This window comes from Nannospalax galili, unplaced genomic scaffold (assembly GCF_000622305.1).
Source record: "Nannospalax galili isolate Female #2095 unplaced genomic scaffold, S.galili_v1.0 scaffold854, whole genome shotgun sequence".
Classification (NCBI taxonomy): domain Eukaryota; kingdom Metazoa; phylum Chordata; class Mammalia; order Rodentia; family Spalacidae; genus Nannospalax; species Nannospalax galili.
In genome coordinates this window covers 2,539,779-2,562,420 of record NW_008334957.1, presented here as the reverse complement: position 1 = coordinate 2,562,420, position 22,642 = coordinate 2,539,779, and the positions used below count along the sequence as shown (strand labels likewise).

The following is a 22,642-nucleotide window of genomic DNA, read 5'->3' as shown; positions in this document are numbered from 1 at the left end:
TCAGTGTAGAGAGAGTGGGCATTAGGTCCTAGCGGGGCCATTTCTGCCTGTCCCTTGTGTAAAGCTGCAGCTTTTTGGGTTGCAGGCGATGATACTCCAAGCCAGTGTTCTTGGCCCAGAGACCCAGACATATTACGATCTGGGCTCTAGTATTTTAGACCAATTAGCAAACCTGCTCTGATGAGTGGGGTGGGACACAGTAGACAAGGTTAGTCAGCTGAGCCAGTCACAGGACTCTTCTTCAAAGACACTTTCTGGGAGTTGAATGAGGCCCTCAGACTCTGATATGGGTTGAATGGATTCCCCTTGCCCCCCTTCCCACCCCCAGAGCTGTTATTTGGAAATAATCTTTGCTGATTTAATTAATCGCCAAAGATAAGGTAACTCTGGGTTTACCTGGGCTGTTAGGAGGGTAAGGAGAGAGACCTTTAAGAAACGGGGAATGCCATGTGAAGATGGAGGGATGTTGTCTACCAGCCAGGGAAGGCCAGCAGAAGCCAAAGATGCCAGAGCAGATGCTCCTCAGTGCCTACCTGTGGAGCCAGCCTCCAAACCCGTTGATCTTATAATCCTAGCCTCCAGGACTGGGAGATAATGTGCTTCTCTTACTGGGATATTTGTCATGGCGTGCTCTGAAGCCAGCACAGAACACTTACTATAAATGTACTTTTAAGTGTATACAACAAAATGCCTTGGCTGGGAAAGGAAACAGTACCCTCTCATAATCCTCATCACCCTCCCCTACACCCTTGTAGATGCTCTGATTTTCCCATTGTACCTTCTACACACAAAATACAGAGGTGTATGTGTGTGTGTATATGTGTGTGTGTTAATAGTAATAATAGTAGTAGTGTGGGTGATATATGCTACATGTGACATGTATTATGGCTCATATGGGGCTTCTGCATATGTGGGTATATGGAGTACATGATGTGTGTGATTGTGTGGCATGTGTGATATGGCAAGTGAATATGTTATATGTGTTTTAAGGTGTGGGGGTGTGTTGTGGGAGGCAGAACAGTATATGTGACAAGTATGCGTAGTGTGTGATAGTGTGCCTCTGTGTGGTGTTGGTGCATGATGTATGATATGATATGTATGTAGTTTGTGTGAAGAATGTATGTGAATAGAATGTAGGATATATTGCATTGTGGTGTATGTGTGTGAAAATACACACAAATTTTTTTGAGGGAAAAACATCTATTGGAGAAAATCAATTCCTTTTTTAGCTATGTGAAAAAATGTGGGAAGTAATAAAGGGTAGCTGAAGAGAGGAAAAACTAATGACAATTTCTTGTGAGTGGTTTATGGCATTTAAAAGACAGAACTCTAAGGATAACAGATTTCATTACATTTACCCTATGCTACTGAGGATGGGAAAAGATGCTGTGTAGATGCTTCCATGGAAACAAAAATAAACGTGATCCTAACTCTCACTGTCGCTCCAAAGGACAGAGGATAAGAAATCAACTTTGGGCACTTGTCACAAAGCCTGATGACTTCAAGTTCAATCCTGGAACCCACATGGTGGAAGGAGAGAACTGACTCCTCCTACAAATTGTCCTCTGACTATAACACACACACACACACACGGACACGGACACACACATGTATGGGATAGCATGCACATAAACATGCTAAATAAAGAAAATGTAGCCGGGCATGGTGGCACATGCCTTTAATCCCAGCACTTGGGAGGCAGAGGCAGGCGGATCTCTGTGAGTTCAAGGCCAGCCTGGTCTACATAGTGAGTTCCAGGACAGCTGGGGCTACAGGGAGACCCTGTCTCAAAAATACCAAAAAAAAGAGAAAATGTAAAAGAAAATAATCAACTGTGCTTGGAATGAGCTACGGAGGGCAGTGATGAAACTAGAAAATCTCCAAAGAAGTGTACTTAGTGCTATGTGTTTAAGGGCGAGTAAGAAATTAATAATCAGTAATATTCAAAACACAGAACAACACTCCTCAAAAATTAAAAGGGAAGCTGTTTTCTAGGTTAATTTTACTTCACACTGCTTTCCAATGCTTACTAAAACAAATATTGGGGTGGACAGATGGCTCAGCTCTTCCAGAGGTCCTGAGTTCAGACTCCAGCCTCTACATTAGGTGGTTCACAACTGCCTGTAAAGCTCCAGGGGAATCCAATGCCTTCTGGTTTCCTGATGCACCCACACAGGTGGCATACACATAAATAAAACTTTGAGAATAAATGAATGTAACAAATGTAATTGCTCTACTGCAGAAAATTAAGACTTCCTAAGCTTTCAATTTGCAATTTAATAGTATGATAGAAATGCTTGCTAAAAGTAAATTATAATAGTAGTACATTTTATACAAAATGTTAACATACAGAAATATATACCTTATCTCTTGCAGTAAGAAATCGTGGATCATCTTGAAAAGCTTCTTTGACGAGTTTACTAAATCTATTAAACAGTGTAAGTAATTGCTCAACATATTTCTCAGAGTCCTGGAAATAAAATGTTTTGCATTTCAGTTTGAAAAGCAAAATAATAATATAAAAATTAAGAACACAAATATTTCTTTAATAAAAGACTAAAGGTATAAAGTTGGGGAAATTTTTTTCTTAGAAGTAAAATTGGGGGCTAGAGAGATGGCTCATCAGTTAAGAGCATTGGCTGTTCTTCCAGCAGACCCCAATTTGGTTCCCAGCACCCACATGGCAGATAACAATCATCCATAACTCCAGTTCCAGTGGATTCAATGCCCTCTTCTGGCCTTGGTGAGCACTGCATGCACCTGCTGCACTTACAGGAAAAACACTCACACACAATTAAAAAAAAATTAATTAAAATTAAATGGAATTGCAATATTACAGTTTTGCTGTTTCAACAACTATTTTAAAGATTTATTTATTTTTGTTTTATATGTAACAGTGTTTGCCTGCATGTGTGCATGTGTGCCATGTGCATGCCTGGAGCCTTTGGAGGCCAGAAGAGGGCACTGTATCTGCTAGAACTGGAGTTACAGACGGTTGTGAACTGATACATCATGGGTGGTAACTGAATCCAGGTCTGCTTTTAGAGCAGCAAATGCTTCTTAACTGATAAGCCATCTCTCCACCCCCTCAATAACTACTTTAAATATGATCTTATACTTAAGAAATACCTTTGATGTGTATGAACCACTGCCACTAAAGAGCACTTACAGTAGTAATCGTTTCAGCAGCTGCTACCATATCTGCCAGGCCAGCACTAATGATGTGCTCCTCCAAGTCTTTCAACATTGGCTCTATTCCATTAGGAACTTTGTCCATCAATGAAAACATTAAATGTAACTCTGAAAGGACAGAATACACCATGTAATTATTTCATCCAAAGAGTAAATGTTCACTCTGATTTACATGTATGGTAGATTTTTATAATTTTAAAATTTTCTTTCTTTCTTTTGTTGTTTTTTGTTTTGTTTTGTTTTCTTTTTGAGACCAGGCCTTATATGCAGCCCTGGTTGGCCTAGAACTCACGATGTACCAGGCTGTCTTCAAACTCACATTGGGCTACATCTGTAAAAATGAGTCTGGAAGAAAAGAAAAAGTCAGGGGAGTTATTATGTAGGAGTCTGAAGTATCAATAGTCTCCTGTGGGTACAATTAATTTAGGAGTTGAACTATCTTCCCAGATTACAAAAACTAGTTTCTTTTAATAATCTAATTAAAAGTGATCATTGTTTGCAAAACCCAGCTCCATCTAATCTCCAATGAGATTTTTTTTTTTTTAATTCAAAAAGAACAAAAGTTGCTGGGGGCTGGACGTGGTGGTGCATGCCTTTAGTCCTAGCACATGGGAGGAAGAGGCAGGTGGATTTCTGGGAGTTCAAGGCCAGCCTGGTCTACACAGTGAGTTCCAGGACAGCTGGGGCTATAGGGAGACCCTGTCTCAAAAAAGACAAACAAACAAACAGAAAAGTTGCTGGTATGGTGACACACCTGTAATCCTAGCAAACTGGAAGCAGGGGCAGGATGGCTGAGAATTCAAGGCCAAGCCAGGCTACTAGCAGGTGCCAAGCCAGTTTACAGAGTAGAAAGCAAGAACATATGTCTTTTTTCTCAATGTTTTCCCTGACAGGTTACATAACAAACACTACTACGTTTCATAAAGTAGTTGCAATATTATTATTAAAGGGTTAAAAACAGGATGATGATCATACAAAAATTAAGAGTTAATATGAAACTTTATTCAGAAAATTCACAGAGCATTTTTTCACGTTATACCATGTGACATTCAGAAAACCCTACTTCACAGCATGGATCACTAACCGAATTCTTTTGCAGGAGTTCAGCATGGATCATTTACAACTCTACTTAGTTGGACATATAAAATCCAAAGATTGCACTTTTGACAATAAGGAAACTTCTTTTTACTGCAAATTACTCCTAAACAGCTTATTAACTTGGGTGGATCCAAGAGTGTTAGGAGTTCAGGGGCCATCCTGAGCAACACAGCAAATTCAAGTACTGCCTCAGCTTTAAGAAACCCCCTCTCAGTCAAAAGTTAGGAACTTCAGTGAGCTGAAATGTGAACTTTAAATTCAACTGGAGATTGTAGTGAGACATAGTAAAATCTGGGACTACATCAAAAGTTAAGTGCTTCCCTCTGGGTAGTGGTAATTTTTCTTGCTAATTATATACTTGCTACCTCCTCAAACACAACTTCATTAAGAAACCACTTATGTTTTTGGGAAAAGTATAAATATTATTAACAAGCTTTTTTTATTTGGTCTTTTTGAGGCAGGGTCTCCCTGTAGCCCCAGCTGTCCTGGAACTCACTATGTAGACCAGGCTGGCCTCGAACTCAGAGATCTGCCTGCCTCTGCCTCCCAAGTTCTGGGATTAAAGGTGTGCACCACCACGCCCAGCTAACATGTTTTTTTAGAAAAAATTACTTATTATTTTATGTGTATGCGTGTATTGCCTGCATGTAGGTAAGTGCACTTGTGTCATGCAATGCCCATGGAGGTCAGAAAATGCTGTCAAATTGTTTGAACATTTGTTTATTGTGTGTGCACGCAAATGCATTCCCTGCACATGTGAATGTCAGGGCAGAATGTGAGGAGTCAGTTCTCTACTTCCATCTGAGTTACTTAAATTGGCATTGAATTGCAGAGTTCAACTTTCAAGGACAAAAGAATTCTCAAATAAGTACTGAAAATAATATAAATTTATAAACCCGGGGCTGGAGAGATGGCTCAGCAGTTAAGAACACTGGTTGTTCTTGCAGAAGACCCGGGTTCGAATCCCAGAACCCATATGGCAGCTAACAACTGTCTGTAACTCCAGTTCCAGGGGATCCGACAGCCTCTTCTGTCCTCCATGGGCATTGCACGACATGGGTGCACTTACCTACATGTAGGCAATACATGCATGCACAAAAAAAATAAGTAAATAAAAAAAATAAACCCTTAAATGCTTCTGTGCTAAATATTTTATATATATATATATACATATATATGTGTGTGTGTATATAGTTACGCTAACATATATATTTTACGCTAACATATATATTTTACGCTAACAAGTACACCTACCTGTAAAAGAATGACCTCCTAGTAATTAGAGATTTGCTTAGAATACTCTTAAATAAGTGTAAGATCTTTGTTATATTTTACCTACTTTCAGTCTCATTCCTCTTGATCATGCCTTGGCATTCCGCTAAGATAGTCTCTTTAAATGAAGTCACAAGGGCATTTACACAGCACTCCATGAGCTGAAACACATCAACAATTAATCAAGGCTACTGTAAGGTCTTCAGCACAAATCTATTCCCACTCATGAAATAAAATCATAGTGTTCTACAGAAAAAAAGTACATTGAAAGTAGACTTACCTTTAAAATAGGATTACTGAAGATAAATACTCTATATTACTTTACCAAAGTATATTTTTTCCTAAGGAAAAACTACAAACTTAAGTTCTCTTTAAAATAAGTAAAGGGGTTGGCTCAGTGGTCACTAGCACTGGCTGCTCTTATAGAGGACCTGGGTTTAGTTCCCAGGATCCACATGGCCACTAACAACGGTCTTGAATTCCAAGTTCCAGGGGATTTGATGCCCTCTTTTGGCCTCTGTGGGCACTGCATGCACAAGTGTACTTACATACATGCAGGCCAACACTAATACACATAAATATTAAAAAACAAATTTTGGGGCTGGAGAGATGGCTCAGTGGTTAAGAGCACTGACTGCTGTTGCAGAGGACCCAGGTTCGATTCCCAGCACCCACATGGCAGCTATGAACCATCCTTAACTCCAGTTCCAGGGGAATCTGAAGCCCTCTTCTGACCTCTGTGGCATTGCATGACACAAGTGCATTCACATACATGCAGGCAATACACTCATTCACATAAAATAAAAATAATAAAGAAAATACTTTAAAGTAATAGTCATATTCTAATAATGTTGATATACTAAGGAAGAGACAGTAGAAGAGCAAGCTAGAAAAGTGCGGTGGAACCAGATTATGAGTGAAAATCAATGGTTTATGATTTGATCATATGAGCAGCAAAGGAAGAACCAGGAAAGTTTTAAACAGAGGATAAAATTAATGTGATTCTCTTCCTGAAGTCACCACTACAGATCAGTGTAATGGCAGCAGGAAGGGTGGTAGAGTGGCTGGAAGATTGGAAAAGAGGCTGCTGAAATGCTTCATTCAAGTAAGATGGGCAGGGTCTAGGCTTGTAGGATATCATCAGGAAAATCCCCTTAAAGGGGCACATAAACTCCTCAGCATCCCTGCTTCCTCACTATCACACAATGATTTATTCCACTTGCAGGGGTTAAATGCCTACAATCTCAGCACCCAGGAGGAGCACTGAAGAAACAAACACTAAGGAATAACTCTCTTCTGAAAAGCAAACAGATCATCTGCTTATATTAAGTGAGGAGGGAATTACTACATGTGTCTTAAAAATTATTTTATCACCAGGCATTGTGGCTTATACCTTTAATCCTAGCACTCAGGAGACAGAGGCAAGCAGATCTCTGTGAGATCCAGGCTACCCTGGTCTACACAGTGAGTTCCAAATCAGCTGGGGCTGCAGGGAAACCGTATCTTGAAAAACCATATTCACGTTTTCTTCTTGGAATTGATATAATGTGGATAATCACTGTATATGAATTTAGGTAACAAGGATTCATTGTACAGTCCTTCCTACTCCTTGTCAGGCATGGTGGCATATATCTATACTCCAAGCACCTGGGAGGCTGAAGCAAGAGGATCTTGAGTTCTGGGCAGCCTAAACTATATAGCAAGAGTATCTTGAAAGGAAAAAACAGCAACAATAAATAAACAGACTAATAAAACAAAAACCATTCTTCTTATTTCTTAAAATGCTCATAAATTTCCTAGCTAGGTGTGGTGGCGCACGCCTTTAATCCCAGCACTCAGGAGGCAGAGGCAGGTGGATCTCTGTGAGTTATTTTGATATATCACAGTGAAAGATTTATCGTCCTCTTTTTTTTTTTTTTTTTTTTAAAAAAAAAAAAAAAAAAAAAAAAAAAAAAAAAAAAAGTTCATAAATTTCCTAATAAAACTTCTTTGCTAATTCTTTTAACTATACCAGTAACTTTATAATATACACTTCTATCTCATTTTCTGTCCTACAACAATTATATATGGTTAAAAATATATGTATGGTTAACACATTCTTGAGGTCTATAGAACTAGTAGAGAATACATAGAAAATCCACCTAAAAAAGCTTAAGTCCCAGTCATTTAATGTTTTCTATTTCCATAAACTTTCACACAAACATTATCTTGCTAGTGGCAATCCAAAATGTTCAGATCAAAAATCTAGACCAGTAGGTTTCACAATGTTATGAAGTCAGGTCTAATAACTATTTAAAAAATATTTTATTATTTTTTTATGTGTATGAGTGTATTGCCTTCATGTATGCAAATACAGCCACATCATGCAACGCCTGTGGAGGTCAGAAGAGGGTATGAGATCCCCTGGAACTGGAGTGAGTTACAGATAGTTGTCAGCTGGGAACCAAACCTGGGTCCTCTCAAAGGGCAGGCAGTGCTCCATACCACTGAGCCATCTCTCCAGACTACTGCAGTCTTTTTTTTTTTTTTTTTTTTTTGGTATTTGTGAAACAGGGTTTCAAGGTAGCTCCAGTTGTCCTGGCACTCACTATGTAGACCAGGCTGGCCATGATCTCATAGAGATCCACCTGCCTCTGCCTCCCCAGTATTATTTCATAAAACTTTTGTTCCGGGTATATACAAATTACACACACACACACACACACACACACACACACACACACAAAACTGTATACTAAGTGTGCTGGATAGCTTTAGTTATCAACTTGACACACTCAGGTTGAGGGAGCCTCAGTTGGGAAATTGCCTCCATTGGCTTGGCCTGTGGCCATGTTTGTGGGGCATCTTCTTGATTGTTGAGTGATGTGGGAGGGAGAACCCAGCTCACTGTGGGTGGGGTCACCCCTGGGCAGGTGGTCCTGTATTGTAAGAAAGCAGGTTGCATACTGCTCAGGGGAGCAAGCCACTAAGTGATGTTCCTCCATGGTGTGTGCTTCAACTCCAGGTTCCTGCCCTGAGTTCCTACCTTGGACTCCCTGATAAACTGACACAGATGTAAGCCAAACAAACTTCTTTCTCCCCAAGTTGGTATTGGTCAGAGTATTTTGTTACCACAATGGAGATACAAACAAGAACAGAAATTGGTATCAGGATCAGGGGGTATTGCTGTGACAGACCTGACCTTGGTATTTTGGGGAGGACTGTGGAAACGTTTAGAACTTTGGGCTGGAAAAGCCATTGAGTTTTTTGCTGTGGAGCTTAGAACAGTTATGCTTAAAGAGTTGTGGATGATAGAGGCCTGGCTTGTGAAGCTTCAAAGAGAAGCAGAGACTATAAGGGCTGTTTATGTGATATTTTGAATTGAGAATCTGTGGGTTCTGGTCAGGTGCAGCTGAAGAATCAGCTGTGATTAAGAGGAGACCAGAACCACTGAAATGAAACCTTTGTTTAACTGGGACAATTGATGCTGGTTAGCTGGGGCTGAAAAATCAGTTGTACCTGTAACAAGAGTCGAGCATCACTGTGGCATAATCTTCTGGGAAGTATTTCCTCAGGGTCAGCAAACAGAAGCTATGGTCCAGAGGGGGTCTGATCCTCCACCTTAAGGTGGAAGGAAGCAGGACCTGGTAATGTATAAAAGTCTCCTGCATGGTTCTGGTGTTGAAAGCGTGAAGGGGTCACAGAGAGAAGCTGAGGCTTGGCACTCTGAGAGGTCAGGAAAGGCCACTGGTGAAAGTGCAGCCTCAGTTGCAGTAAAGACCACAGCATTGAAGGGGTCATGGAGAGAATCTGAGACTTTGCACCTGAGGGGCCAGAAGAGGTCACTGGTGAAGGTGCAGCCTCAGTTTCAGCAGAGACTCCAGATTTTGGGAGATGCTAGGACCATGTGACCACCCCACAAGGCAGCAGGAGGCATGGAATGGAGCTGGCCTGGGCCTGAAAAATGATCTGTGTGTGTTGCAGAGGACAGAGTAGGAGAAGTGGAGCTGCTGAAACCCTTTGGAGCTCAGAAGATAGTGAGTGAATCCCAGGTATTCAGCCTTGAGCTACTTTGCTGGACTTAAGTTTTGCTTAGGTGTGCCCGATTCTCCCCTTTTGAAATAACAGTACTTGTTTTGGATTTTATAGGAGCCCACAGTTGAGTTTTAAAAGAGGCTGTGAAGTTGTAAGAGTTTGGAGTTTTTAAAGACTGTGGGACTTATAAGACTGTACTGTCTTATGGTTGTGGAATTGTTAATGTATCTTGGGGACAAGAAATAGAAAGGTGGTGATGTGGTTCTATGTTAAGTTGACAAGGGGTCAACTGTGCTGGATAGCTTTAGTTGTCAACTTGACACACCTGGGTTGAGGGAATCTCAATTGGGGAATTTCCTTCATTGGATTGGCCTGTGGTCATGCTTGTGGGGCATTTTCTTGATTATTAAGTGAGATGGGAGGGCCCAGCCCACTGTGGGTAGGGTTATCCCTGGGAAGGTGGTCCTGTATTGTATAAGAAAGCAGGTTGAGCACCGGTCAGGGGAGTAAACAAGCCACTAAGCAATATTCCTCCATGGTCTGTGCTTCAGCTCCTGTCTCCAGATTCCTGCCCCAAATTTCTACCTTGGGCTCCCTGGTGAACTGTGACCCAGGAGATGTAAGCTAAATAAACCCTTTCCCCCCCAAGCTGGTATTGGTCAGAGTATTTTGTCACAGCAACTGACAGCAAACTAGAAATATATATTGGAGTTTTTGAGCTGGCCTGGAACTTGTTACCACAATGGAGAAACTAGAACACTAAGCCATGATATAAAAGGTACTTCTAATTGTTATATAACGAGAATTCAAAGGGGGAGGTTAAACTGACATCATAATCAAGACAACTGCACAGAATTTGGTAAGTGCCTCAATGAAAGGAATTTGGTTGCTATAGAAGTTTCTAGACAGATTTAATAAATAAGTATCTTTTAATGCATATTTCCCTACTAAACATTATAATAAATGCTTTATATATCTTATTTAGCATTATAGCCTTATACAACAGCCATTTAAATGTATGAAGACACTGGCTGAGTAAGGTATGGTGGTGTATACCTATGATCCCAGCACTTGGGAGGCTGAAGATAAGAATTCAAGGCCATCCTCAGCTATATAGCAAGTTAGAAGTCACGACCACCATGCACTGTGTAAGACGCTGTCAGAGAGAGAGAGGCTAAATTACTTGCATACTTCTAAGTGGAAATGATATTCTAGGAATTCCTTGTTACAAATGGGAATTTTATCTAATCTTGTATCCAAAGTTAATCTTATGTTTAGAGATCATTTAACATTATCTTGGCTTGCTTATGATCTAAGCCTTACCCCAGACCTAGAATAATGTATGTTTTGAAAATATCAGGGAATACAAGTAATTGGCCCCAGTTTATGTCACAGGTGTGATTAGACTAACATTTGCTGGTGGTTGTGCATATGGTTCTGGGCCACTAGGGGGCAGAAACGGGCTATCCTTCCCCAATAAGACAGGCTCCTTATTCTTTTCAATATCAAGCTGGCTGTACTGTATCAATAAAGAGAGAGCAAGTCCTTTGTTCAGGGAACCATTCTGAGACAACTCATATCATATCAGGTTCACTTTTGGTTTTAATGGATGCCAAAGATCAGGCTATCTTTGTTCAGACACAGCCATATTATGGCATTTTGCTGCCACATTCATAAACACTGCACAGTTAATTCACAAAGATTTAAGTTATACTCTAAAGCCATGAATGTGATTCTGAGACCTCCAACTCTTCTTACAACACCAACAGAGCATGCATATACTTAGGGTGTACACTCAGAACTGAAATGTGTCTTAAGGAACAGAAGTATAAAGTATGGTTCATACCTTCTACCCTATACTCCAGTTGGGAATCTAATTATATACCAAAAAATATGAGTATCATATGAACAGAGGTACATTAAAAAAGTTCAAGTTCACTAATAAGCAAAGAAGTAAAAATAACTGCATCATCACTACACTAAAAACTTCACAAGGACAGGGACTGGGTTTTGTCCACAGCTATCCAGCCACGGCCTTGCAAACAGCCAGTGCTTGATAGGTAACACAACAAAGCAGGCTATAGTTAGGTACTAAAGCAATGTATAAACAGTAGGTACTGTTCAAACAAGAAGAAACTGATGAAGGCTCCAAAACGTGAGCTTTATTAGAAGTTGATTTAAAAGGATCCCTGCTAAGGATTTAGGTATGTAGAAGTGAAGTAAAAGATTAACACGAAATCAAGAAAAAACTGAGTAAGATGGAACTACAAAACAGAACATTCCTATCAAAGAGTGATTATTTGATGAATAGGACCTCATTACACAGTCCAGGCTGGCCTTGAACTCACAATCCTCTTGCCTCAGCCTTGTGAATCTTGAGATTACATGCATATGCCAACCAAGCCCAGCTATTTTGAAGAATATTAAGTTGGAAACACAGGCAAAGGTCAAATTCTGAAGAGCCTTGAAAATTAGGACTCAGAAATAATGATACTGTTTTTTAAATAAAGAAGAAATCAGTGGGATATTTTTGGAAAAATTATCTTGATCTTACAAAAGAAACACAAATGGTCAGTAAGAATAAAGATGCCCAGTCTCAGCTGGGTGTGGTGGCTCACACCTTTAGTTCCAGCACTTGGAAGGCAGAGGCAGGTAGATTTCTGTGAGTTCAGGGCCAGCCTGGTCTACATAGTGAGTTCCAGGACACCTGGGACTACAGGGAGACCTCATCTCAAAAAGACCCCCACTCCCAAACAGATACCCAGTTTCATTAACAATTTTTTAAAAAATTTAATTTTATTTTATGGCTATGAGTTATGCTTGCATGTATGTTAAGTGCACCCGTGTTGTGCAATGCCCAGAGGACAGAGGAGGGCACTGGATCTCCTGGATCTGTAGTTATGGATGGTTGTTAACTGCCATGTGGGTGCTGGGGTCTTCTGCAAGAGCAGCTAGTGCTCTTAACCACTAAGTCATCTCTCCAGGCCCCTCATTAACAATTTTTAAATGCACATAAAATCTTGTAAAATTTATGATACTGGGAAATTGGAATTAATAGAACAACAAAACCTAGAACTGCAAAGATGTGCATCAAAAGTATTCTGTTGATCAAATTAAGAAGTATAACAATTTACAAGTCAGTGTTGTAGTATACAGCAATTTGTAGATGGGTTATGCCCCTTCTTCAGTCATCTCTTTTCCAATCTTAGATTCCACTCTAAGAGTGCAAATTATGAGGAAAGATGTTCCAGAAGGATGCTAAAAAGAACTAGGCATAAAGATATCCCAGCAAACACGTCTTAAACTATAAACAATAGAAGCAAAATGGCTCTCAGTGGAAAACTGGCCAGGTGTATTACAGTACATTCATGTTATGTTACAGCATAGTGCTGGGTCAATAAGCACAACATAAATTTCTTTTAGGATGCTAGAGCACAGGAAGAAAGAGAAGTGAATAGTGAAGGGAGAAAAAAAGAGTGAGGTAAAGAAGGAAAATGAAACAGCTGCAAAACTGGGAAGCTGAGCATGGAGACAGGGTCACTATGCTATCCTCTGAAGTATGTGAGGGCTGCAGATGGCACAGTGGCAGGAACGTTTGTCAAGCATGCCAGAAAAAATTAAAAACCAACAAAAGGGCTGATGAGATGGCTCAGTGAGTAGAGGCACCTGTTGTCAAACATGATGACTTGTTCGATCCCTAGGATCCACTGTTGGAAGGAGAGAACCAATGCCTGCAAGGTGTTCTCTGATCTCCACATGCATGCTGGAGCATGTCTGTTCACATACACACACACACACACACACACACAAAACACACACCCCAAATTTTAATATATCTAAAAACTCATAAAGCCCCCCCAACAAGATTATGGTATATACCCTAAATATTTTTTAAAAATCATTTAGAAAAACTATTTTTTTTTTTGGTCTTTTTGAGACAGGGTCTCCCTGTAGCCCCAGCTGTCCTGGAGCTCACTATGTAGACCCGGCTGGCCTTGAACTCACAGAGATCCGCTGCCTCTACCTCCTGAATGCTGGGGTTTTTTATGTATATGTGTGTACTGCCTGCAGGTAGGTAAGGGCACCCGTGTCTGGCAATGCCCTCGGAGGTCAGAAGAGGCCTGGGACTGGAGTTACGGACAGTTGTTAGATGCCGTGTGGGTGCTGGGATTCGACCCAGGTCTTCTGCAAGAACAACCAGTGTTCTTAACTGCTGAGCCATCTCTCTAGCCCCTAGAAAAACTATTTTAACTAAGCAAAATAAAGAGCAGTTACTGGATTTCTTCCCTTATTTCAAATGAGTTTCATTCTATATGAAGAAAGTCAGTTCCAAGAGGACAGAGACATTTAAATATTTTATATTGCTTCCCCACCACTTACCAAAGTACTATATGCATAGTTGATCCTAAATACTTACTTGTTACGGGAAAACACACTGTGAATGGGAAGGACAGTGATAAATCATCTCTCTCACCTTGTATTCCCTTTCTGTCTCCATTTGCTAACTTCCATGAAGAAAATAACTTTTTGTCATGTCATCAACTCCTGCATTTGTTTGCCTGAGATGAACACAACTTCTAACTCCATAGTAATCTTTCCCCAGAGGTCTGTAAGGTGAAACACTTTATCTATGTGCTTTTACCCTCTGCAACACCAAGACTACCAACACTTCAAAGATAAAGCTTGCCATAAGCACAGCAGGCACTGGAAAGGCACTGAAAAGCATTCACAGGTCTGCGAAGGAAAGGGAGACCAACAGGCTAAGTGGTAGGGAAGCTGCTGCTTCTAGGGGTATTCAATTTGTACAAGTAAGTCTACTCCACTAAAATTTATTAAAAGCAACAAAGACAGTTTTGATTACCATTAGTTTTATAAATGTATTATAAGAAATAATTTGCTTTGGCTGTAAAATAAGAGGTGATCTAAAAATCACCGTAGGTTTCTCTATTTAAAAACTTTTAAATTAATTTTTGATTTTGTGTGTGTACTTCACATTGAGTTAGGAGTTGGGGGGTGCTGGTTCATGTACATGGAGGTCAGAAGACAACTCGCTGGAGTTGGTTCTCTCTCCACTGTGTAGGCTCTATGGCTTGAACTCAGGTCATCAGGTTTATTCATGCTCTTGGTCTCTCTGGCTTGGTTAAAATCCTTTCCGACCACTGTAACTGATGACATGTGCTTCCTTTCTAAACTATTTACACAAGCCCCCACCCCCATTCTTCCTGTTTGGAGGTTTTTTGGTACTGGGATTGAACCCAGTGCCTTTCCCATACCAAAATGACGAAGGTTAAAAAAAAAAAGAGGGGGTTGGAGAGATGGCTCAGGGGTTAAGAACACTGGCTGTTCTTGGAGAAGACCTGAGTTTGAATCCCAGCACCCACATGGCAGCTAACAGCTGTCTGTAGCTCCAGTTCCAAGGGATCCCACAGCCTCTTCTGTCCTCCGCGGGCATTGCATGACAAGGGTGCACTTACCTACATGTAATGCAGGCAATACATGTGTACACATAAAAAAATATTAAAAAAGAGCAATTATTTATAAATTAAGATGTATTTGCCTATTCTGTTTTTCTGTGGTTTTTAAAAGTTAACTAACCAATTTTTTTTTTTTGTGTGTGTGTGTGAATGGATAGTGAAACAGTAAGTAGCATTAAAAGTGGTAAGCACTTTCCTCCAGAGCCCTAACTACATTTATTTTCAATTTTTATTTATATTTTCATTTACTATTATGCATGTGAGCACTTTGCCCATATGTACACATAAGTACAAGGCCCATGGAGGGCAGAAGAGGGTGTCAGATCCCAGAACTGGAATTATGGATGGTTGTTAGCTGCCACGTGGGTGCCACTTGTGACCCTAGTTTCAGGGGATCAGATGCCCTCTTCTGGCCTCTGTGGGCACTGCATGACATGGATACACTTAAATATATGCAAAGCACTCATACATATAAAATAAAAATGACTCAGAAAAAAAAAAAAAAAAGCAGCTTTCATGGTCTCAGGTTCAACCAAAAGCCTGCCAGATGTGGGAGATAATGAAGCAGGTCAACAGAAAATCCCTATTTGAAGGTCTTGACAGATCTCAAAGGTTTTGAATCTACATTTCCTCTTTAATATGACTCTAGCCTTTTACAAGTTCATTTTACATGAGCTAAACATACCCACCTTGTAAGAAGAATTCTTGTCCCTTGCAACTAAGATTATTAACTAATTTCATAAATATGGGTATAAGATATACATACATGTGTATTTTCCCCCCAAATTATTTGTCAAATTATGCATCTCTTCATTATATACTCCAAATTCCCGGTATTAACCTTAAGAATTACAGACCTACAATTAGATTTACCATCTCCTGGTTATGAAGTTAAACCTCATGCACACTTCTGAACTCCAGTTTTCTCCTTTGTAGAATAGGAGTTAGCTGAACCTCCAAAACATTCTGAATACACCCACTCAGATAGTGCCTGTATTGCCATCAACATTTCCGATCCAGAACAGCAGTCCGTTATACTACACTGTGGCCCAAATGTGGTTCTGTAATAAGGAAGTCAGATCCATGCCTTGTTTACAGCTCTTTGATTGAAAGGCCTTTCATGCTCCTGTCCTGGCAATCTGCTAGATACTCTAGCCTTTGTCTAGTACTACACTCATTCCTGCTTTAAAGCTCTTCCCTCTGCCTAGAATACTTTATCTCAGATCTTTAGGAGGCTGGCTCTGTATCCTCACTTGGGTCTCAGTTTCATCATTACTACCTCAGGTAGACCGTTGTAAAATCAGTGGCAACAGTACTTACTGCCAATTTACTGTCTACAGTATTACTCTATTTTGCAAATAACAAGTTTTCCCTTATTGCCTTTAATCATCTCCATTAGAATGTTAGTTCCATGTACACACTGTTTTGTTCATATTACATCCTGTCGGAAGTACCACAGGGACTAAATGTGTTTTTTGAGTGAATGAATGCTCAATAAATATAAATTACACGAAAAGTTGGACGACTGAAATTTCTAGCTACAGGACTCAATGCCAGAGTAAGTCAAGGGAACCAACTAACCAGCCAATTGAACATAGCTAAACCTGGAAATTGTTTTTTGTCTTTTTGAGACAGGGTTTTCCTGTAGCCCCAGCTGGCCTGGAAATCACTATGTATACCTGGTTGACCTTGAATTTGAAGAGATCTGCCTGCCTCTGCCTCTGTGCTGGGATTAAAGGTGTGTGCCACCACACCTGGCTAAACTTGGAATTTTTAACCATATACCCAGGAACATCACACTAGAAAGAAAGCAATCTTTGGGAATAAGGGGATGGCTCAGTTTGTAAAGCACTTGCACTATAAGCACAAAGACTGAATTCAAACCCAGAACCAAATAAAATGCAGATGTGGTGTTGCATGCTTATAATCCCAACACTGGGGAGGCAGAGACAAAAATCTCTTGGGGTTCACTGGCCAGCCAGTCTGTCCTAATTGGTAAGCTCCAGGTCACTAAGAGACCCTGTCTCAAAAGACGTAGATGGCATTTTTGAAGATGACTGACACCAGGGGTTGTCCCATGGCCTCCATGTGTGCACCTTCATGCATAAAAACAACAAACAAACAAAAACAACAGAGGCTGGAGAGATGGTTCTGTTGCCAGTATCCACAGGGAGGCACTGAACTGCCTGTAACTTCAGCTCTAAGGGATCCAGTATCTCTTCTCGCTACCACAGAGAGCACACACCTGGAGCAGATACATGCATACAGGTACTCACATACACACATAAAATAAAAACAAATAATTTAAAAAAACAAAAAAAAAAGAAAGCACTCTGGACCATAGGATCAGTAAGTCTAATTTCATAAAGTAGCTTCTGCTATTTTTATTGGAATTATAGTGAATTTATAAAACTAATTTACGGAGCAACTGATATCCTTATAAGTTAGAGTTGTTACATGGACGAATAAGAGGTGACTATCTTCAAGCCTATGTCTGTCCTTTGATAGTACTGAAATACTTTCCTCTAGTAGGTTTCATGTTTCTCCTGTTCAGTTTTTCAAACATGACTTTTCTTTGTTGCTACCACAACTAAGGCTTTTCTTGACAGTATATCCTCTAATTGTTCACTATTTGTTATACATAAAGGCTATACCTTTATTAAATTTATACAGTTTGTATTAGTAAATTACTTTGTTTGAATTAGCTTTATCACTGACTGGGGTTGTCCAGATATGGTAGCATATCATCTCAAAACTGAGAGTATTACCCCTGCTTACCCATCCTAACCCAACGGATTCTCGCATAACTTGAATGTCAAAACTGTATACACATTAATCTTAAATTCAGGTGGGATTGTGTAGTCTCATATGAAATGTCTATAAAGGTCAATATGTTATTCAATTTCATAATTATTTGCCATTGATAATACTCTAATAGGTAAGTACAGACTGAAACTATTATTAATAAAGTATTAAGATATAGCAGAACAAGTTTAGACAGTTAATGTTCCTCATAAAACAAATACACTTTTCATTAAAATCTTTTTTTTTTTTTAAATTGCTGGGGCATGGCAGTGCATGCTTTTAATCCCAGTAACAAGCAGGCAGACTTCTGTGAGTTCAAGGCCAGCATGGTCTACACATCAAGTTCCAGAAAGCCAGGGCTACATAGTGAGACCCTGTCTCCAAAAAACAAAGAGATAGGTTCTCACTATGCAGTAGCCCCTAGCCTCAGACTGGCAATCCTCCTGTCCCAGTCCCTTAAGCCCTGGCATGACAGCCGTGGGCCACGGAGGCTCACTGCCCTTACTTGGTCTCACTGTGACTTGTTTAAAATTAACAAGTTTTCAGGGCTGGCAAGCTGCCTCTGAGAAAAAGCATGTGCCACACAAGATTGATATCCTGAGTTCCATCCCTGGAGCCCATGTAACAGTGGAAAGAAAGAACTAAATCCCCAAAGTTGTCCTCTCATCTACACATATACCATATGGCATATGCATGCCCTGCCCTATAATAAATTTTTTTTTTAAATAACAGGTTTCCTTATATCCTCTTCATATATACATCATTCTGCTTGACCCCCACCCCCCACTGCTGACTCACCTCCAGTGTTCCTCCATATGCTTAATATGTCCTGTGTTCTACTGTCTTCCTCATCACCATTCCTTAAAGGCTCTCATTTATTTTAAGACACGGTCTCCCTGGAGCTTCAGCTGGCCTAGAATTTGCTAGACCAGGCTGGCCTTGATCTCAGAGATCTGCCTGCCTCTGCCTCCCAAGCACTAGGATTAAAGGTGTAAGCCACCATGCCCTGTGTAAAGTCTCCCTGGCCCCCCATCTCATGGCCTCTTTCCTGGTCTTCACCCATATATGTCCACCTGGATACACATATTCAACAATCAGCAATGAGGATCCACATGAGAAAGAACAGTATTTGTCTTACTGAGCCTGGGTTACCTCACTTAATATAATGTTTTCCAGTTCCATTTTTCTGCAAATTTAATTTTTCATTGTGGCTAAGTAAAATTCTACTGTGTATCTGTACCACATTTTTATCATCCATTCATTCATCTCTTGATGCAGGTCTAGGCTGAGTCCATTTCCTTGCGATTGTGAAAAGAGCAGTGGTAAACATGGATGTGTAAATATCTCCGTAGTAGGATATAGAGTCCTTTGGGCTTATGCTTAGGACTGGCATCTGAGTCACACCGTAGTTCTATATTTTGTTTATTAAGAAACCCCACCCTCATCTCCTAGTGACTGCACAAGCAGTAGACAAGGTTCCCTTTTCTCACACCCTTGCCAGCCTATGCCATTTGCTTTCTTGATGACAGCCATTCTGACTGGGGTGAGATGGAATCCCAAAGTAATTTTTTTTTTTTTTTGCCTTTGAAAGACAGGGTCTCCCTGTAGCCCAGGCTGGCCTGGAATTCTCAATATGTAGACCAGGCTGGCCTTGAACTCCCAAAGATCTGCCTGCCTCTACCTTCCTGAGTGCTGGGATTAAAGGTGTGCCCCACCACAGAATAACTTTATTTTGCATTTCTCTGATGGCTACGGATGTTGAACACTTTGTACTTCTGAGAACTCTGTTCAGTTTATTGGTGCATTTGTTTACTGACTGATTTGGCAATTTTGCAAGGATTTTTGGTGTTTATTTTGCAGTTCTTAATTGTAAATATTAACCCATTGTGTGAAGCACAGGTGGCAAAGATTTTTCTACCAATCTGTGGGTTGCCTGTTTACTCTGTTGACAGTTTCTTTTGCTGAGAAGCTTTTCAATTCCATGTAATCCCATTTGTTAATTCTTGGGGCATATTTCCTGGGATTCTACTCAGGAATTTCTTGCCTATATCTTAAAGTATTTTTCCTAGGTTTTCTTTAATAGTTTCAGCATTTCTGGTTTGAAATTAAGGTCTTTGATCCAGTTTGAGTTTTTGTGCAGCTTCAAAGATACGAATCTAATTTCCCATTTTGAAAGTGACTATCACCATTTATTGAAACAGTTATCTTTTACTAGTGGGTTTTTTTGTTTTGTTTTTGAGACAGGTAGTCTACAGCTCTACTGCTAGACAAGGCTGGCCAAGAACTCACAGAGATGCACTTGTCTCTGCCTCTTGAGTGCTGATATTGAAGGTATGCACTACCATGCCCCTGCCATGCCCCAGCTTGACCCGCTGGTGCATTTTTTAAGAAAGTTATTTGTTATAATTGTGTGTGTACTGATGTACATGTGCAGTGACATGCATGTGGACGTCAGAGGACAACTTTTCAGGTTCTCTCCTTCCACTTTTACATGGGTTCTGGGGATGAACTCAGCCTTTCAGGCTTACATGGCAAGTGCTTTTAATCTGCTGAGCCATCCTGCTTGCCTTCCAATGTTCATTTTTGACAGCTTTGTCAAAAATTAGCTATCTGTAGCCAGGTGAGTTTATCCCTAGGTCTATTATGATCCACTGGTCTACATGTCTGTTTTTGTGCCAGTATCAAGTTATCTTTGTCATTAAAGTTCTGTAATGTAGCCTGAGACTCATTCTCTCTCTCTCTCTCTCCTGAGACTGAGGTCAGTCTGGTCTAGATAATGAGTTCCAGCCAGCTGGGGCTATAGAGAACCCCTGTCTCAAAAAAACACACACACACACACACACACACACACACACACACACACACACACACACGGAATATTTTTCCTGATTTCTTTCTCATAAAATTTGTCACTGCATACCTGGCTTTCTGAAAGAGAATTTTAAGGCACTTAATTCTGATCTGGAGGTTTTTAGTTTAAAAAGTATTTATTTCAGGGGCTGGAGAGATAGCCCAGAGGTTAAGTGCTCTGGCTGCTCTTGCAGAGGACCAAGTTAGGTTCCCGCTACCCACATGGAGACTAACAATTGTCTGGAACTCCAGTTCCAGGGAATCCAATGTCATTTTCTGGCCTCTGCTGCCATTGTATGTACATGGTGAACTTGCATACATCCAGGCAAAACACTTATACACACAAAATAAAAATATATTCTTAGCCTTTTGGCTCGAGCAGCCATCTTCCGGTGATTTGCCAAAATGACAAACACAAAGGGAAAGAAGCGAGGCTCTTGCTCCATGTTCTCTAGGCCTTTGAGAAAACATGGAGTTGTTCCTTTGGCCACATATAGGTGAGTCTACAAGAAGGGTGACATTGTAGACATTAAGGGAATGGGTACTGTTCAATAAGGAATGCACCATAAATGTTGTCATGGCAAAACTGGGAGAGGCTACCATGTCATTCAGCATGCTGTTGGCACTGTTATAAACAAGCAAGTTAAGGGCATAATTCTTGCCAAGATAATTAAAGTGTGTACTGAGTATATTAAGCACTCTAAGAACCAAGACAGCTTCCAGAATCGTGTGAAGAAAAATGACCAGGAAAAAAGGAAGCCCCACCTAGAGAAGCACACTTAGTGAGAATGAATGGAAAGGAGCCTGAGCTGCTAGAGCCTAGGAGTTCATGGCTAAATGTACAAGAAGAAATAAAAGACCTAGATGTAATAGTGCTTTCTTATATTGAAAAATAACTAACTAAGCCGGGTGTGGTGGTGCACACCTGTAGTCCCAGCACTTGGGAGGCAGAGGCAGGCAGATTTGTGAGTTCAAGGCCAGCCTGGTCTACATAGTGAGTTCCAGGACAGCTGGGGCTACAGGGAGACCCTGCTTCAAAAAGACAAAAACAAACAAACAAACAAACAACCTCCCCAAAACAACAACAAAAAAGAAAAATAACTAAATAAATTTTTAAGAAATTAATTAAAAAGATAATTTCTGGGTCTGGAGAGATGGCTCAGTGGTTAAGATCACAGGCTACTGTTGCAATGGACACAGGTTCAATTCTTAGTACCCATATGGTGGCTAACAACTATCTGTAACTCCAGTTCCAAGGGAATTTTTATTTTGCAGTAAAAATATGTAATGTCAGGCTGGAGAGATGGCTCAGTGGTTAGGAATGCTGACTGTTCTTACAGAAGACCCAGGTTCGAATCCCAGGACCCACATGGCAGCTAACAACTGTCTGTTCTAGTTCCAGGGGATCTGACAGACTCTTCTGTCCTCTGCGGGCACTGCATGACATGGGTGCACTTACCTACATAACACTCATACACATAAAATAAAAATAATAAATAAAATATTTAAAAAAAAGCAACATCTGCAAATTAACTACTTATGACCTCCACAGGCACTGCACGCCACAAGTGCACTCACCTATATGCAGGCAATACACACATACACATAAAATAAAAATAGTAAAAATTTAAAAAGTAATTCTTATAAACTTTCCAAATAGTGTTCTTACACACACACACACACACACACACAGTCATTTTGAAGCAGGGTCTAACTATAGTCTCAGCTGGTCTAGAACTCACTATGTAGTCCAGGCTGGCTCAATCTCAGAGATCTGCTTGCCTCTGCCTCCCAAGTGCTGGGATTAAAGGCATGTGCCACCAAACCTGGCCTTATTCTTCCACATTTTGTTCATATTTAATTAGGACCCACAAATACAAAACAAAAACTAAACAAAACCAAATTAGGATCCAGGATCTAGTTGTTTTGTGCTTTAA

At 40.3% G+C, this 22,642-nt stretch overlaps 1 protein-coding gene across 2 annotated transcripts in view; it reads right to left on the bottom strand.

Moving 5' to 3' along the window:
* Positions 1–22,642, bottom strand: part of Cul5 (cullin 5) — a 93,367-nt gene that overhangs the window by 25,176 nt on the left and 45,549 nt on the right. For both annotated transcript variants that reach the window (XM_008829711.3, XM_029561894.1), the window contains exons 8-10: positions 5,630–5,723; positions 3,170–3,300; positions 2,363–2,470 (exon numbers count right to left, since the gene is read on the bottom strand). In XM_008829711.3, the coding sequence (XP_008827933.2) occupies positions 2,363–2,470; positions 3,170–3,300; positions 5,630–5,723 (333 nt within the window). The remainder of the gene's footprint in view (positions 1–2,362; positions 2,471–3,169; positions 3,301–5,629; positions 5,724–22,642) is intronic.